The sequence below is a fragment of the Arachis hypogaea genome, chromosome 7, assembly GCF_003086295.3.
Source record: "Arachis hypogaea cultivar Tifrunner chromosome 7, arahy.Tifrunner.gnm2.J5K5, whole genome shotgun sequence".
In the NCBI taxonomy this organism is placed as follows: Eukaryota; Viridiplantae; Streptophyta; class Magnoliopsida; order Fabales; family Fabaceae; genus Arachis; species Arachis hypogaea.
This window is the reverse complement of record NC_092042.1, coordinates 81,733,977-81,752,458: the sequence shown is the minus strand read 5'-3', so window position 1 is coordinate 81,752,458 and position 18,482 is coordinate 81,733,977. Positions and strand designations below refer to the sequence as shown.

Below are 18,482 nucleotides of genomic sequence, written 5' to 3'. Positions count from 1 at the left end.
GGCATTCATCATATGCATTTTCTACCTGTTTGTATGCTTTGCCGACTTGATATTATTTCTCCCTATCTGTTAAACATGTCTAATTGCTACTTGTATTAATTGTTGTATATGCCTCTACTTGTGTTTTACTTGTATTGTATATACTTGTGCTTTGCTGGAGCTGAGGAGGTTCGGAAGGTTGTGGCGACGGGATCGCATGGCGAATCGGTTGGTGAAGGCTGTGGGACAACGGTGTTTGATTAGAGTAGAAATTTCCTAAGATAGATTACGCTGTTATGGTAATACGGCTTAAGTTGTATTAAGGAATTACATATTATGCTGTTTTGGTTTAGTATGCTTTAAGTTTGAATTCTTGTGACAGATATGGAGTCTAGGATTGCCTTTAGCGTCCCGGGGTCTTATATCCTACATCACTGGGAACTGTTACCATACTGAGAACCTCCGGTTCACATACCATATTTCTGTTGTATTTTTCAAATGCAGGTTGCAACCCACCTTGGTGAGTTATCTGGTTTGTGACAGAAGCGGAGGATCCGGATACTTCTTTTGAGTCTTTGATGTAATTTGAATATGTCTCTCACTTTTGTATTTTGCTTTGGCCTAGAGGCTTGTATTGAGAGAACAAAATTTGTATAAGCTGTTTTTACTATCTGGTTTCATACATGGTCTATATATGGCTAGCTGGCTTAAACTCCACGAGTCGTGGCTAGTGTCTTATGATATTATACTACTATATTATGATGTCTTGTTATTCTAAACATGTTTCTTATGCTTTAAGTCAGTAGTTTTGTTAGTACGTATTGCGCTTTTGAAATCCTGTTTTGAGCTATATTCTTCATCGAGTTTTTAGATATTATTAATTCCTTCTATATAATATATGTATAACCTTAGAACTGTCGTAACCTCTAATTAACATTTGCTTTATGACGAAGGTAAGGCTTAGGCTAATTAGAGTGTTACAGTGTACATTTTGAATGTTGTAATTCTGTTGTCATGTATAGTTGGGTTACATTCGTTGATAGAGTTTGAAAGTTTGATTTTACTCAAGATTGGAATGCTTGGAATTAAGCATATTCAAAAAATTGGATATCGGTGCATTTCACTAGATGCCATGAGAAATATTCGATATAAGGTTGTTGTGGCTAATGGATAACGATCATATGTGAGCTCTATTCGATTGCTATGGAAAGCTTGTCACTGAACAAGTGATGGAGCTTTGTGTTAAGTTGCGGAGGTTGACAGTAGTTCTTCTTCCTCATGTGCAGTCCTAACATGTGCAGCAGGACCTAGTCATATGGGAAGAACCGAATTCTCCATAAGAATTCAGTCTTCTTTCTGAATTCCGAAACCTGAAACTGATTTGTTTTTTGAAGAGTTTGAGTTAAACGAGGAATGGGTCCAATTTGATTTTGATAATGACACGATGAAGATACAAAGTTTGTCCCAGAAACTCAATTATGGTCTTTTACTTCCCCACAGCTTAAATTGCCACCATTGTTACCACTTGGTACCTGAGCCCAACTTCCAATCCATTATTTGACATTGGACCTGGATGCTATGCAAGTGGAGCCGATGCCTTTTGGTATGGGGGGAGCTGACAACTATAACACATATAAGAGCGTGGAACTAAGGGTTGGCCATAGATTCTATAGCAGAGAGTCCATTCACCTTACAGTCAAGAACTACAGCATTTGTCGAAGTGTACAATATTAGATTCTTGAGTTTGATTATTTGAAGTATCATTGTCGATGTAGATCATTATGTTGTAGGTTGTCGGTGGAGCATTTGAATTGCATATAGATAGAATCTTAGTTATTGGGAGGTTCATAAATATGAGGCTATGCACACACACTTGACACCAACTATGTCCCAAGATGATTCAAATCTCGATAGCAACCTGATATGCAAATTGATCTTTTTCATAATAGAAGATGATTGTTTTTTTAAATTTTTGCATATTTTTCAGGAAAAATTGTTACATGTATATGATGTTATTATTATAACAAATCTAAAATTGGTTGACATATTCATCAATTTAGGTAATCTTTTCATTTTTATTAGAGTATTACAAAGGATAGTTGAGCAGAGCTACAGATTTAAGCTGTCGTACATGAAAGTTTGGTTGGTGAAACAAAATGCAATGTTAAAATCTATAAAAATTAGAAAGAGTCGTACAACCAGCTTCCATGGTTGCTAAATGCGGTTGAACAATGGGTATTGAAACACCAGTAGGGAAAACCTCATGTTTACCTGCAGGTCGGGTGTGATGATACTACGCAGCAATACAAGCCATCTCCTCATATGTGGTACGACATACGACGTATATCTTGCCTATACTCATCTCAAGGTCTGTCGCATCCCCTGCCCACCGGACCCATCTGCATGTGCCTGATGGCCAACTCCACTCGATGACCCCAACTCAAAGACTGAGTGCCTAGGAATATCATCTCGATCAGAGTCCCTGATGCCATCACCATCATGAACATCCTCCTATCTTTGATACTCTACATCATTCTCCTACTGAGGATCATCTCAATGTCTAAGTTGTCTACGCCCTCTCACTCTTGTTCGAGCACGGTTATGCATATGCCAAAGATCAGAAGCATATGGATGAAGCAACAAGCCAACAACTTGGGAGACCTCCAGTGGAGCGTCATCTGGCAACAAATGGAGAAGGTGAGCGTCGTGTTATGACAAGAAACGCATGCGGCACATCCTGTACCACCAGGTGAAATACGGTCACGAAGGTTGTAGGTCTTTCGTTGGTAACACCATCGCCTGTAGCAAAGCCTCGAAACAGTCTCTCCATACTGAGTACCACACTGCAAGCTCCATCAGCCACCATTTGTCCTCCAATCAACATTTACTGGCATCTTCGGTAAATATTGTGCACTACTAACTGTCGAATAACTCGAACTGAGTGATCAAACTCAACGAAATGAAAACAGACCAAAGGGACCACTGCAATATGTGTTAGCCTCTCTCTTCGGTCTTTGCCATTATGCACCCACTAAAGAATAATATCCTGCAGTGCCTATGTGTCATAGTAAGGTGTCCACTGAAACTGCATAACAACATACAAACGTATATTTAAATCAGCTTAGATATGAGCATATGGAAACAAAATTTACTAAGTATATTATATGTAAACTTAAATATCCTATTATAAGGGACTAAGTCCAACTGCTACCGCCCATATGCAGAACTAGAAAGAACAGCGTAGGCCATCCCCCTCCCAAATTTTCGAAACTTAAAAAACATATATTATATGTTGTATAGAACTTTTAACAATATATCTACTAGTTTAATGCTTGAAAGAATGTATTTCAAAACATGGGTTCAAATACTATTTTATGCATTTTAAATTTATTTTATTCAATAAAATTCTTTTCTTGTTCTTTCTAATTTTTGTTTGTTTTTGTAATTCTTCCATCTATTATCATATAAAAATATTTTAATTTTTATGATAATTCTTAATTGAATGTAATAAGAAAATATATACATAAAACTAAATTAGATTAATATTTGTTATGATATTAAAATCAGAATATATTAAATAAATTATTTATTAATATGAATATATCTTATATATTATATTCACTAATTTATTTTTAATACATATATTAAAAATATTAGAGAAACAAATTTATATTATTTATGCCATATCTTTTATAACGAGGATAAAAATTAGCATTTTACGCAAAAAATAATATAAATGAATCTTTTAAAATTAATTTTAGTTAAAACAATTTTAAAATATACAATTATTTTTTTACTAAAACTTTCAATTTTAATATGGCACTTTCAATTTTTTGTTTTCGACCCCCACTTTATAAGATTTTTGGATTTGCTACTGCTATTGCTAGTGGAGTAGCCGCTAGTCCATGTCATCTCTATGCTGTTGTGGCAACCCAACCAACCTGCATATACAAAACAAAATATATTCAGTTGCAAATATAACAAAATAGAAACCACATATTAAATTCGACAAAATAAAGACATACTTCGCAGCCAATGGAAACTGCACCATGTTCCTATCCCAAGGGTTGGGAACCAACTTGAAAAATTGTGGTGAATCTAAAAAAGCATACGTAGGATGCATCCGGCCAAGTTACCCACTTTTACATTGATAGCCATACACAGAGTGATAGGTTCAGGCAAGCAAAGCTAAACCCCAGGAATACTACCTGCTGCATCTCTTGAAATTGGCAATGAGTGGCATCCATCTAACATGTACTAAGGTACTTGACTTATTTGTCATCAGCAGCCCACCAATCAAGTTAATAATATAATGTGTCGGAGTACATCTGGTGCAGCGTTAATAGACATCTGTCTCAAGCAAGCCTTCAACCACATCATCTTAATGGTGAAAGACTCAACCTGCCACACACCCTCGCTCGACTCCTGACGTTGTGGCAACGCTCTTGGTGCCTCTTCAACCATCTCCCACGTGTCACGACTGCAACCTCCTACAGGCTTCCCATGCGTTCGCAAGTCAAGGTGATAAGCAATGTCATAAAGGGGGTGATAGTACATTCATCTCATGGCATGTGGAACAAATCGGTCTCTACACGTCATCTTTCGACAAAGGCCGATAGGAGCGAGTTGTGGAAGTAAAAATCTCGAGCAGCATAGGCGAAACCAACCTCCTCCAAGTAAGGCATCAATACATCAGGAGGACCCTCTACTCCCGAGTCTCCATTTTTTCTCGAAAATAGGACCTGCTGACTATGTGTTATTTGGACATACATTAACCTTAATTTATATAATGACTAACAATAATACCTATTACCTAAAGCATCCCTAGATATACTACAACAATTAGCCAAAATACAAAGATTTATATATTAAATTTTATCTAATGACACTTATTATGTAAAGCATCTCTAAAAATATACTAACTCAATATTTATCTTATTTTATACTAATTTATAACGTATAGTCTAAATCTAACAATTTCTACCTTAAATATAAAAATCTCCCTAATCTATATATTTATAAATATATATTCCCTAATATATTAGAATTATCCTAAATTTATCACAATTATCTAACCAACTAACAATTATAACGTAATTAAAAAAAATTAAGTTCTAATAACCTAATCATCATCAATGTAACCTACAAATTGTATGTCTTCATTCAAACGGCTGATATCATTATTACTCTTGAGTTATTGCACCAATCTTTTTTGTTCTTTTCTCCTCTCTTCTTTTTTCTTTTTTCTTCCTTCTTTTTTTGGGTTCACTCTATCCAAATAGTAAAAATTTGAAAAATGACTGCAGAACGTGCTTGTGCTGCATGTGTTGTTATATAATGGTCCCAACTATATCGCACACAATGAATGCACTATAGCATGCATTCTAATTTTCATTCTTTGATCAAATTAATTTTTAATGATATTTTTTCGTCTATTATGATTTCTTTTTAGATAATGGTTAAAATGGAAAAATGGTAGTAGTTATAATTAGGAGTGTTCACCATGCAATTCGAATTAGTTTTGGAGAAATATTAATCCAATTCGAAATATATAATTTATTATACTTTGAATTAGATCAGTTGAATTTTTTATTTTTAAACTTGATCTAATCCAATCTAAACTATTGCGGTTTGAATCAATTCAATTTATTCAATTTAAAAAAAATTAAGATTTTATTATTAAAAATAGAAATAACTTTAAGTTGGCATGACAAATAAGTGAATGAATCTCATTTTATATTCATAAATATTTTTCTAAACAATAATATAATATGCAATAAAATAAAAATATATAACAAATTAAATATATTATATGAAAAATTTAAATTTTAATATTGTATCACATTTTGCAGTTTTGATTAGACTTGTTTGATTTTAGAAAGTGGATTTAAATTTTAATCCAATCCACGTGTTTTGTAGAAAATAGAATCCGATCTAATCTAAATTAGTGCGATTTTAATTGGTTTTTTATTTAGATTGAATTGGATGAACAATTTTGTTTGGATTGATTTTTATTTGAACAATGATACACCACTATTTTGTGGTACATTTTGTGTTTAATTGAGTGAATTTTATCCACTATTCTCACATTTATTCACAGAATTCGTATGTTTTACACTTTCCTTCCTAATTTTGTGCTATGATTGAAAACATGCTTCTTTGGCATTAAATTTGCTATGTTTAATCCTCTCTTATTATCATTCGATGTCGTGATATGTCTGTTAAGTATTTTCAGGGTTTATAGGACATGAATGACTTAAAGGATGGAAAAGAAGCATGCAAAAGTGGAAGGAATACAAGAAATTGAAGGAATTGCAAAGTTGTCAAACCTGACCTCTTCGTACTTAATTGACTATAACTTGAGCTACAGAGATCCAAATGAGGCGGTTCCAGTTACGTTGGAAAGCTAACATCTGGGGTTTCAAAATGATATAAAATTTGTCATAGTTGCCTTGCTGTTAGGCGACGCGTACGCGTGCATGACGCGTACGCCTGGATAGTGTAGCAAACAAGCAACGCGTGCGCGTGGACGACGCGTACGTGTGACGGGGCCACGTGTTGTACGTATCAGAAATTGTTGGGGGCGATTTCTGAGATATTTTTGGCCCAGTTTCAAGCCCAAAAACATTTATTAGAGGCTGCAGAGTGGAGCAGAATGAGATCATTCAATCATTATTCACTTTTCATAAGTTTAGATTTTAGATGTAGTTTCTAGAGAGAGAGGCTCTCTCCTCTCTCTAGGTTTAAGGTTTCTCTTAGTTTTGGGTTTATTTCTTCTCAAATCCAGGTTCAATATTCCTTTAATTTAGTTTATCTTCTACTTTTATTTGTTCTAGCATTCTAGTTTATTTATTTTCCTTGTTGATTACTTTATGTTGACAATCTAGTTTATGAATATTCCATGTTAGATTCAATTTCCATATTAATGCAATTTGAGGTCTTTTATGTTTATTGCTTCTTCCTTCATTTGTTCTCATTTATATTTGCAAGTGGTTGTTTAGATTTAATGTTATCCTATTACTTTTCTATGCTTTTACTTTATGCCTTCCAAGTGTTTGATAAAATGCTTGGAAGGATGTTAGAGTAGATTTTTTCCCTCTTGGCTTTAGTTGAGTAATTGGTGACACTTGAGTTATCAAACTCCTTTGTTGATTGATAATTGAAAGTTGCTAATTGATTTGAATTCCACTAAAGCTAGTCTTTCCTTAGGAGTTGACTAGGACTTGAGGAATCAAATTGATTCGTCAACTTGACTTTCCTTCATAATTAGAGGGTTAACTAAGTGGGAGCAATGAACAATTCTCATCACTATTGAGGACGATAATAAGGATAGGACTTCCAATTCTCATTCCTTGCCAAGAGCTTTTATAGTTGTTAGTTTGTTCCCTTTGCAATTTACCTTTCTTGTTTCTTAATCCAAAACCCCAAAATATACAATTCATAACCAATAACAAGAATACTTCCCTGCAATTCCTTTGAGAGATAACTCGAGGTTTAAATACTTCGGTTATTTGAATTATTGGGGGTTTGTTACTTATGACAAACAAATTTTTGTACGAAAGGATTATTGTTGGTTTAGAAACTATACTTGCAACGAGAATTTATTGTAAAATTCAATACCACACAAAAATTTGATCATCAAACAATCTTAATCATAATTTAAAAATAAAATTAAACCGATCAAATTCAAGTAGTAATAAAATCGATCTAAGCTACACCGTAAACAATCATAGTATAGTGATTTCAGAGTGATAATAATAGGAGAAAGGAGATAATAATAATAGAAAGGAAAATGTGTTTTTGAAAGAAAAAAAGTTAATTTTAAATGTTTGAGTCGAATACTAATTTTGTCTAACATTTTAAACGTCATATTTCAATTTTAAAAACTTTCAAACGTCCTAATCCAATTTTAAAAAAGTTTTAAGCGGATTCAATTTTGTTCTACCATACATTAAATTTGATACAAATAATTTGTATATTGAAAAGCTAATAGCATTTGATTTTAGCATGTAAGTAAAATCAATTCACCAATTATTACTTGTATAAAATTTTTTCTTTGATTTTAAAACATTGATTATTAATTGTTAGGACTTAGAATTTTGTACAAAAAGAAAATTAAGGAGAAGAAGTATTATAAAAAGGTTTTGGTTATATTTTTCTAACACATGAAAGAATATATAACTTAGTAGTAATGTTATTAAGGTTTGCATCACTCATTCGGCTAACTATTAGTATCAAATTTAACAGTAGGACTATATTGAACATGTTTAAAACTTTTTAGAATAGAAATAAAATGTTTTAAACGTTAAGGATCAAATTATTAAAATTTAGTCCAAATATTAAGGACAAAAATAATATTTTATTTTTTTTATTTAATCCAAATATTTTGTGAATTTGTTTATTATACACTGTTGTTTAGTATTTGCATAAATGATAAAAAAATTTATTCATTATTATGAACATAATTTATATAAGTTAAATATGTCGATGGAAATATTTTTTTTTAATATTTAGAACATAAATAAAAAATAACTATTTATATATATTATTGCACGGTAATACACTAGTTTATATTTTACTTTATCATTATAATTATATATATAGTAAGGTTTTAAAATTAAAATGTTATGGTCATACAAGTCATTTTTTTATATAAGTTTATACAAGTAATTTATATTCATACGTGCACCTTTTTTCTCTTCTTTATTCTTCTATCTTTCGTTATTGTCGTCACTAACACCACCTCCTCCTCCCTCTCATTTTTTTTCATAGGAATTTCTTCTTCTCATTCTTTTTCCTCATTCTCCTCTATTATCAGTTATATCGTTGTTGAAGATAATGAATAATTCAAGTTCAGATTGTCAATTAAACCAGAACGAAATTTATTATTGTTTTGAATCCAATCAAGTGGCTCAGGTGTGATTCAATTTTAGTTAATGTTTTTATTAGTAGTATATGATTCTGTAGGTGAATAATATTTTTGTTGTGAAAATTGTTGTTCATCGTTGATGGTTTGAATTGAATGTAATGTAAAAATCTACATTTAAAAAATATTTTTTTGTATTATTAGTAGCAAATTTGGGTGTAATACGAAAATATTTGAGTATATTGTTTAAAAGTTTTCGGTGTATGTGTGCTAATAAATTTTGCATAATTTAAAACTCTTCCCCTTCCTCCTCCTCATCTTTTGCTACTTCGTCTTCTTCTTTTTTATCATCATCATCATTATCATCATCATCTTCTTCTTTTTTTATTCATCTTTTTTTTATTTTTTATCTTCTCAAGTTTCTTCTTATTTTACTTTCTTAATAAGAATAAAAACAAAAAAAAAAATCAAACAAAAAAAGAAGAAATAAGAAAAAAAGAAAATAAAAAGACAAAAATAAAGCATCAGAAGAAATATTTTTATGTATTTGCAGCAAATTTGGGTGTAACACGAAGATATTTTGGGTGTAACACGAAGATATTTGGGTGTAACACGAAGATATTTGAGTGTATTTTTTAAGAATTTTCAATGATGTATGCTGATACGTTCTGCATAATTCAAAACTCTTATTCTCCCTCCTGCTTATCTTCTGCTTCTTTTTCTTTTTTTCATTATCATCACCATCTTCTTTTTCTTCTTTTTTTTATTCATCTTTTTTTTTTATTTTACCTTCTCGAGTTTCTTCTTATTTTATTCTATTATCAGTAATAAAAACAAAAAATCAAACAAAGAAAAAGAAAAAACATATAATACTACAAAATTACTTGAAAGATGATGAACTTACATTCATTCAACTAAAAAAATAAGAAAGAAATAAGAAAAAGAAGAAGAAAAAAATACAACACTAGAGAAAATATTTTTCTGTACTTGCAGCAAATTTGGGTGTAACACGAAAATATTTGAGTGTATTGTTTAAGAATGTTCGGTGTACCTGTACTCATAAATTCTGCATAATTTAAAACTCTTCCTCTTCCTCCTCTTCATCTTTTTCTACTTCATCATCTTGGTAAATCGAAGTTGCAAAATTAATAGAAAGAAGAAGAGAAAAAAAATGCAGCAACAACAACAGTAATAAAAAAATGGGTAAAATACCTAAATAAAGCAATGAGCCACCAATATTATTCAATAGTCCCAAAATAAAAAAATTTAGGTAGATATCCCAATGCATATATATATATCTATATAAATCAAATTAATTTAATTCGAATTACATATTCTGGTACTAAACCGAATCAATTTGATTCGAATTAGTAGGGTTATTGGTAAATCGAAGTTATATGATTCGAATTACCAATGATTGATATTCGAAATATATTGTATGAGTAGTAAATCGAATCTAGTTGATTCGATTTACATAAATTGAATCTAGTTGATTCGATTTATCATTGAACAACTCATATATAATAAATCAAATTAGCTTAATTCGATTTATCGGTGATATAGATTATTGACATTTACTAATTAACTTTAAAATATAAATGTCAATAAAGAAATACCCCCATTTGAATTTAAATAAAATATCAACAAAATTAAAACGAATAAGAATAGAAATCTAATTTTTGTGTTTTTGTTCAAATTCTAAAAAATCTATATTTTTATAAACTTATAAATTTAAAATGGAACAATAAACGATTTCTAAAAATTCACTAAAAATCATTCTTTATTTGATTAATTTATCATCTAAAGAATTATTATCAAGATTTTTTATGTTGAAAAAGTTAATATAAAGTATAGCCCTCCCAAGTGGCATAGGAGTTAAAACTTGAATTTTTTTCAAAATCAGAAATAACAGATAGTTATACAATATAAAAAGACTAACTATATTTATACAATATGTAATTTAAAATTTTAAATGTATTATTTCTCAAAATTTAAATATATTTATACAATATGTAAATTTAAAGTTTTAAATTTACATATTGTATAAATATATTTAAATTTTTAAAAAAATATATTTAAAGTTTTAAATTACATATTGTATAAATATAGTTAGTCTTTTTATATTGTATAACTATCTGTTATTTCTGATTTTGAAAAAAATTTAAGTTTTAACCCCTGTACCTAGGGGTTGCAAACAGGCCTAGCCGGCTCGCGTAACCCGCCAAAAAAGGCGGACTGGGCTGGAAAATTGGGACCGCCAAATAGTAAAAGCCTACCTAACCCGTACCGCTTAAACCGCGGGCTTTGGCGGGGCGGGCTTCCCCGCCGGGCTTAGAATTTTTTTAGCAAAGGGTATTTTTACAATTTTTTTACCAAAACCCAACTTCTCCCAACCCAACTTACAAGAGAATGAAGATGAAAATTGAGTATTTTGGATTATATTTATTTTGTTTTAGAGACAATATTTATTATTATGTTTTGGATTATGTTTATTTTGCTTTGGGAACAATATTTATAATTATGTTTTGGATGAAAACTTGGTTTATAATTATATTTATTATATATTTATAATTACAAAGACTTTAATGTTTGTGAATATAAAAATTATAATTTGTTTATACTTTTAGAAATTATAATAGTTAAAAGTAAAAAATAGGAGAGATTTTTTATGCATTTATATATATTATTTAATAGTTAAAAATAAAAAATAAAAAGAAAAAAGGTTATTTGGCGGGCATAGCTCGCCAGCCCGCCGTTAGGCGGGGCGGGCTAGGATTTTGGGATCGCCTCACTAGGCGGGGCGGGGCGAGCCAGCCCGCCCTTTCTGGCGGGGTGGAGTAAGGCAGGACGGGCTTCCCTGCTTGCCACCCCTACCTGTGCCACCTTAGAGGGCTATATTTTATATTAACTTTTTCAACATCAAAAGTTCGGTAATGATTGTTTAGATGCTAATGAGTTAAAGAATGATTTTTAGTGAATTTTTAAAATCGTTTATTCTTCTATTTTAAATTTATAAGTTTATAAAAATATAGATTTTTTTATTGACATTGATGTTTTAAAGTTAATATAAATAGTAAATGTCAATAATCTGTATCAATACTAAATCGAATTAAGCTAATTCGATTTACTATATATTAAATCGAATCAAATAACTTCGATTTACTAATAACCCTATTAATTTGAATCAAATTGATTCGATTTAGTATCGGAATGTGTAATTTGAATTAAATCAATTCGATTTACATAAATATATGCATTGGAACATCTACGTAATGCTTTTTATTTTGGGATTATTGAGTAATATTGGTGACTCCCTGGTTTATTTAAGTGTTTTACTTAAAAGATGAAATACTTAAAGAAAAAAGAGGAGAAATGCAAAGAAGAAGAAAGAGGAGGAGAAGGACGTGAGATACAAAAAAGAATAACGTAATTCTCACGCTCGTATTATGTAAGTTGATTTTGTTGGGTTAGGGTTAATTTGTATGACTTGTATGCCAAAAAAAATTTATATGTGTAGTAGTAATTTGAATTTTATTTTATCCAATAAAATACATTTACTGAAGTACCAAGATAAACGGAAAAAACTAATAACTAACCTTTTTCCAACCAATATTTTCATTTTAAAAAATTTCCCCCCTCCTTAACTTTATATGTATTTGCTTTTTCACAACTTTATCGACAGAACAAGCTAAGAAAACGTTGGTTTCACCGAACAGGACTTACCAGGGGCCACTGGGCCAGTGATCCACTGTGAGGGGTACGCATGAGCAAGGAGGTTGTCCTTGCAGACCTTGCAAGAAGCCTCCATGGGATTAAAGGGAAAAAGAGTCGCTCCTTTTTAACTGATAATCGATAATAATAATATTAATAAATAAAATTTATTAATAGTAGTTTAATTAATGGTTTGAAAGTAGCTTAGCATATTAATAGTAGTTTGATTTAACGGGCCAACTTTCCTAACTCATCAAGTAAATTGAATTGTGACATGATTAAGTAGTTGATAATAAAATAAGCAGAGCTAATGGAAATTGATGATATGGGTTGCTCAATTCTTGGTCTGCTGCTTTTTTCTGCTGATGCACATAACAGACTAATTTGAGAAAAAGATTTAGAGGATAGAGAGCACAAGGTAGCGTGCGTACACGTGTGGCTTGAATTATGATGATCTAAATATAGAATTAGGAAAGAAAAAAGGAAATAGGAAACGAAGAGAGAATAGAATAGAATTGAATGGGGAAAGGGAAGAAATAGGAGAATTAATGAATTAAATGAATAGGATGATGGTTTGTTGGGGATGGGAGGAATTTCCAGCTAGCTAGCAATAATAGCATTGCCCAACAATAGCCAAATAGCAGCAGAGCCATGAGCCAACAAGGCTTCCATCATGCATCATCCATATGCAATGCCTGCATCCATCCAGACGATCATGGAGACCTATCTCTTTACTTTGCGGTTTAATTATCTTATTCATTAACATTTTTATTTCCTTTTCTAGCCACCTACCTAGTTTCTTCGGTCTCTCTTGGCTGATCGATTTATGAATTCTTTTAATTTCATTTTGATTCTCATCATTTTTGCTCCTATCTTCTCCACCTTAATTAATTAATTATATCCATCCACTCTTTTGATTGATTAATTCACCTTTGGCGCGAAGTGATCGAAGTGGTCATCTGAATCTGAACAAATATATACACAATATACTATTGACCGATCTGTACGTCTGGATCCAAGACCTTGGCAAACATGGCCCGCTCTACCTCGCGGGGTTCCAACTCCTCTCCCAATGGCCTCCTCACAGTTACCATCGCTGGCGGCCGCCATGACCACGTGGACCCCGCTTCGAACAACGAAGAAGAAGAAGACGATGAACTAGTGGATCCCGATGATCCTTTTGACGTTATCCACACCAAGAACGTCCCGCTCCAGACGCTCAAGCGTTGGAGAGTAAGCACCCGCAACATTTTATCCAATTTACTTTTCCAACGATGAAAGGAAGTTTCACTGATCATTTAATTATTTGCAGCAAGCAGCATTGGTTCTGAATGCCTCCAGGCGTTTTAGATATACTTTGGACTTGAAAAAGGAAGAGGAGAAAGAGCAAAAGAAAAGCATGATTAGAGCCCATGCACAAGTCATAAGAGTAAGCTAGCTCATTAAAGTTCCCTCCTGATCAATCAATTAGTTTGGTTTATTTCCCACGCTTCTCTTCTACTAATCAACCACGATTACTTGCTTTATTATATTAGGCAGCTTTGCTTTTCAGATTGGCTGGGGAACGGGAACTAGGTACGTACGTACTTGTCCATTGAATTAAATTTTTCTCTTATTACTATTCCCTCCGTACGTATGCATGCCTAAAATTAAACTTGTATCATACGACATCCAGTGACAAATACAGCAGCGCCATCCCTGGCAGCCCCAACTCCTGATGGTGACTATGCAGTTGGACTCGAACAACTAGTTTCGATGTTTAAGGATCAGAACGTTCTTGCTTTGCAACACTATGGAGGGGCAAGTCTACTTCAATACAACCTTTTGTATGTTGTGCACTACGTTAAATTGATGGCTTGAAGCCTTGTGCTTTATTTGCTAACACACACATATACATACGACATCTTATTCATCAGGTTAGGGGCTTAGCGGATATACTAAAATCAAATCCGGAGAAAGGCATTAGTGGAAGTGATATTGATCTATCAAAAAGGAAAATAGCATTTGGAACTAATACATATCCTCGGAAAAAGGGCAGAAGTTTCTGGGTACTTTCTATTCTTTTTTATACCATCTTTTCTTTTCAGGAAATTAAAGATAAAAATTGCAGTTAACGAAGTAGTTGCTAGTTTAACAGTGGTTGTTTTACAGAGGTTTCTTTGGGAATCTTGGCAAGATCTGACGCTTATAATATTGATTATAGCAGCTGTGGTATCATTGGCACTTGGAATAAAAACAGAGGTGTGTGAATAACACTCTTATTTTCTAATTCTCATCATTCACAACAAACATTTATTCGAGCACTAATGCGCTATACAGCTTGATTATGTGATGAATTAGGTAACATACATGCACATGCGGTTCCATGTATCATCTAACTGAATAAAATACCTCTAGTGCTGTCATGTAATACGCGTTAATTGTAATCACTAAACTAAAATATTCTTGTCCAAATTTTAATTCTCTTTCTTAATTTCACTGAGAAAAGAGGTATTCCCTTTATCCTTTTAGATAAATTTAGATATAAAATTATTTGAATAAAAAAAAATTACTCATTTCGAGGTTCATTTTTTACGTTCCTTAATAGTTAAAAAAGAAAACCGAAAATGACCAAAAGTCCAAAACTAAGATAGGGAGAAGCATCAGCTGATAGACATAGTCATCACCAGTCAACAATGGAGGCAGAGGGCAGTTCCCAAGCCTCTGCGGCGGCATCAGAGTCCCAAGCCACCAGCGAACGCATCAAGCTCAACGTCGGCGGCAAGCTCTTCGAGACAACCCTCTCGACCATCCGGTCCGCCGGTCCAGACTCCCTCCTCTTCGTCCTCTCGAACCGCCCCGCCAACGACCCCAACCCGGTTTTCATAGACCGGGACCCCGAAATCTTCTCCGTCCTCCTCTCCCTCCTGCGCACCAATCAGATCCCCTCCGCCGCCCGCCGCTTCTCCACACAGGAGCTTGCTGACGAGGCCGCCTTTTACGGCATAGACTCCCACTTCCGCTCTGCTGCCGCTCCCCCGCCCTTCTCCGGCATCGATGCTTCCATCGTCAAGTCCATCAGTCCCGCCTCCGAGGGTCTCCCTTCCACCTTTGCCGTCGCCGACAACGGCGCGGTCTGGATCGCCCACGGCGGCCAGATCTCCAGCTATGACTGGAGCCTCGCCCACACCGGCACTCTCCGTACTCACCTCGACGAGATCGACTCCATCTGCCGCGTATGGACGGAGATCGCTGCCGTCGGATCGGAATCCGATGCCGGACTTCATTTCTACGACTTCTCAAGCAGCCGCCACGTTGGATCCGTACACTGGACCGATCCTTCAGATCCTCGCATATTCAAGGCTCGCGTTAACGCCATAACCGCCTCGGAAACCTCCGTGTTCGCCTCGTTCGATTGTCCTCACCGCGAGAACATTGTTCTCGAGATCGACAAAGAGAGGATCCAGATTGTATCGCAGTTAGGGCGCCAATCGGGGAACCAGGCAAAGCACATGGTTCCGTCGAAGCTGACGTTTGTTCCGGCAACCGGAGTTCTCGTCGGAACCGCCATCACGAGCGGCGCGTTCGGCTACTCCGGTTACATACGGATTTGGGACCCCAGGTCCGGAGACGTGGTTTGGGAGACAAACGAGCCTGGTGCGGGTCGGAGTAGCAGGTTCGGAGACTCATTTGCTGACGTGGATGTTGACGCGGAAGGGTTATCGATTTTCAAGCTGTGTTCTAAGTCTGGGGATTTGGGTATGGCTGACATGAGGCGTTTGGGGATGATCCTTGGGTTTATTTGGAGGAGAAGAACCCTAGCATGGTAAATTATGGTGGTGAAGTGAATAATTTGTTGATGCATTGTTGTTGGGGGCAAGTGTTTGTTGGAAGAGGTGGAAGCTTGGAGGTTTGGTCAAGGGTTCAAGCCCATGGTGGCAGCATCGAAGGTGAAAGCGGGCGTGAAGGGTTGTTTCGGAGGAACTTCGTGGATAAGAGGGGTGATTCAGAGAGAGGGGATATAAAGAAGATTGAAGGTGGTGGGGATAGGTTGTTTGTTAGTAGGGAAGGTGTTGAAGGTATTGAAGTGTGGGAGAGTTCTCATACTTCTGGAGCTGTTCCTGTTTCATGACCCCTCCCCATGGATTAGGGGCCTTTCTTTCTCAACATTTTAGGTAGGAGTTTCTTGTTTTGTAAGATTCATATATTTTTTTCCTTCTGATGATTCAATGAGAAACTGTTTAGTTAGTTATAGCCTTGATATTTTCAGCTGTATACACTTGAATAATTTATAATAAGATGCAATTTCCCTTACAGTATATTGTTGGTTGTGATTTTGTTATTACTCATTAGTCATCGTGTTTTGTCAGGTTCTTTGCTAGGGGTTTCCATTTTTTTATGCAAGGTTCTTCTTCTTTCATGAAAACTGTGTTATTAGCCATAGAAAGTAGTTCTTTACTCTAATAGCTTGAACATTTTCATATCAAGAAGTGTCTTGGACTTGGTTGTGAAACTATGATCTTGGTATAGTGCCGTTTGGATATCTTCAATCTGATTTACTAATAGTTGCTAATTATGTGAGTATATTTTAGTGAAAGCTTTGGGATCATTTCAATGTTCATGGTCAATTAAGTACTATACTTTTCTGTGATGGCCTTAGTGAACTTTATCTTTCACTATAGTCGTGTTATGTTTGACACAATGATAGAGAAGCATGATTTGTGTACAATGCACCATTCTTGTTAAGGGATATGTTTAGTACTTAGTAACTATTTTTGTTCTCTTTTTTAATGAATGTTATGATATAAAGCTTTGTTTTTTTCACTGCAACATTTTGCTAACAGCTTTTTTTTTCCGGATAAGTAACACAAGGTAACTAGAATAAGTAACACAAAGTAACTCAGCCTGTCCGAAAGAAGCAGGGGTCAATCCGTCGCAGTTTTTACAATATCAAAACACCAAACATATCAAGAAACCATACATATCAAGCTAAACAGCACATTTTTATAACAGCTTTTATGCCTTTGCCAGTTATTACTGTCTTTGATCACACTATTTATCTGCTTTGTTTGTCGTGTTTCCTGAATGAAAACCTTTGTCATGGAAGACTCAGATCATATAGTTTACTTTTGTTGCAAATTATCCTCTTCATTCATTGCTCTATTGGCGGATTACAGAACACACCAGTTACTTAATTCTAAGGATCTCAACTTCAGGTATGTTTACATTACATGTATAATTATTAATAATCTATCTATATTCGATGACCACAATTTCTTAAACTGTTCAGGTATGGATTTTATTATTTAAAAACGTAGTTACTTGTATTTATGATGATGACTTTGTAAGTATTCCCATTTTATATAGTACTACATCAAATTTGATTATCTTGTTTTAGGATGGGATGGGCATTAGAAGTAGATTTCAGCACTACAATTTCCCTACTACTTACCCATGGTTGATATTTGGTCAATTTAATCTATTGCTTATTTATTTTTACTATCATGAGCCATTGTTTATTGATATTATGAACATTTGAGGACATCACCATCTTGTCGTACTATAATTTTCTATTATATTCATTTTCTGATGTCTGAACTCAAGCTATATGTATGATATAGCATGATTAGGCATTTCAAAATGTAAACAGAAAGCGTCATAAATAATGAGGAATCTGAGGGTTAGAAACTTCACACATTATTAGAGGAAGAGTGGATTGGATGCTGTTAATCATAGGGGAGATGGTGCAATTCAGCCTATTAGGGATACAGAAGGCTTGGTTGAGGAAGATCAAAGAACCAAACTCTTTTAATCATGCTTACAAATTCAGGTACGCTTCTGCATTCAAATATTTCTTTCTTAATGATTTAACATGGATGATCTTGGGTTGAGGAAATTCTGAAAATTTTTAACAAGTGGTATTAGAACCATCTATGATTAAATTATT

At 33.9% G+C, this 18,482-nt stretch overlaps 1 protein-coding gene and 1 pseudogene across 2 annotated transcripts; both read left to right on the top strand.

Annotated features, from left to right (window-relative positions):
- Nucleotides 1-12,570: 12,570 nt before the first annotated feature.
- Nucleotides 12,571-15,058, top strand: LOC112703833 (calcium-transporting ATPase 9, plasma membrane-type). Of its 2 annotated transcripts, none has more exons than XR_011864225.1 (6): nt 12,571-13,789; nt 13,869-13,985; nt 14,092-14,131; nt 14,232-14,382; nt 14,473-14,604; nt 14,708-14,883. XR_011864225.1 is itself a non-coding variant. In XM_025755462.3 (6 exons), the coding sequence occupies exons 1-6, from the start codon at nt 13,589-13,591 to the stop codon at nt 14,807-14,809; spliced, it is 717 nt and encodes a 238-aa protein (XP_025611247.2). In that variant the 5' UTR covers nt 12,884-13,588; the 3' UTR covers nt 14,810-15,058. The 2 variants fall into 2 exon arrangements, 1 of the variants encoding a protein (XP_025611247.2); XM_025755462.3 differs by having other exon boundaries at nt 12,884-13,789; nt 14,232-14,356; nt 14,708-15,058.
- A 30-nt stretch (nt 15,059-15,088) lies between these two features.
- Nucleotides 15,089-17,730, top strand: LOC112703832 (protein ENDOPLASMIC RETICULUM-ARRESTED PEN3-like; annotated as a pseudogene).
- Nucleotides 17,731-18,482: the final 752 nt, after the last annotated feature.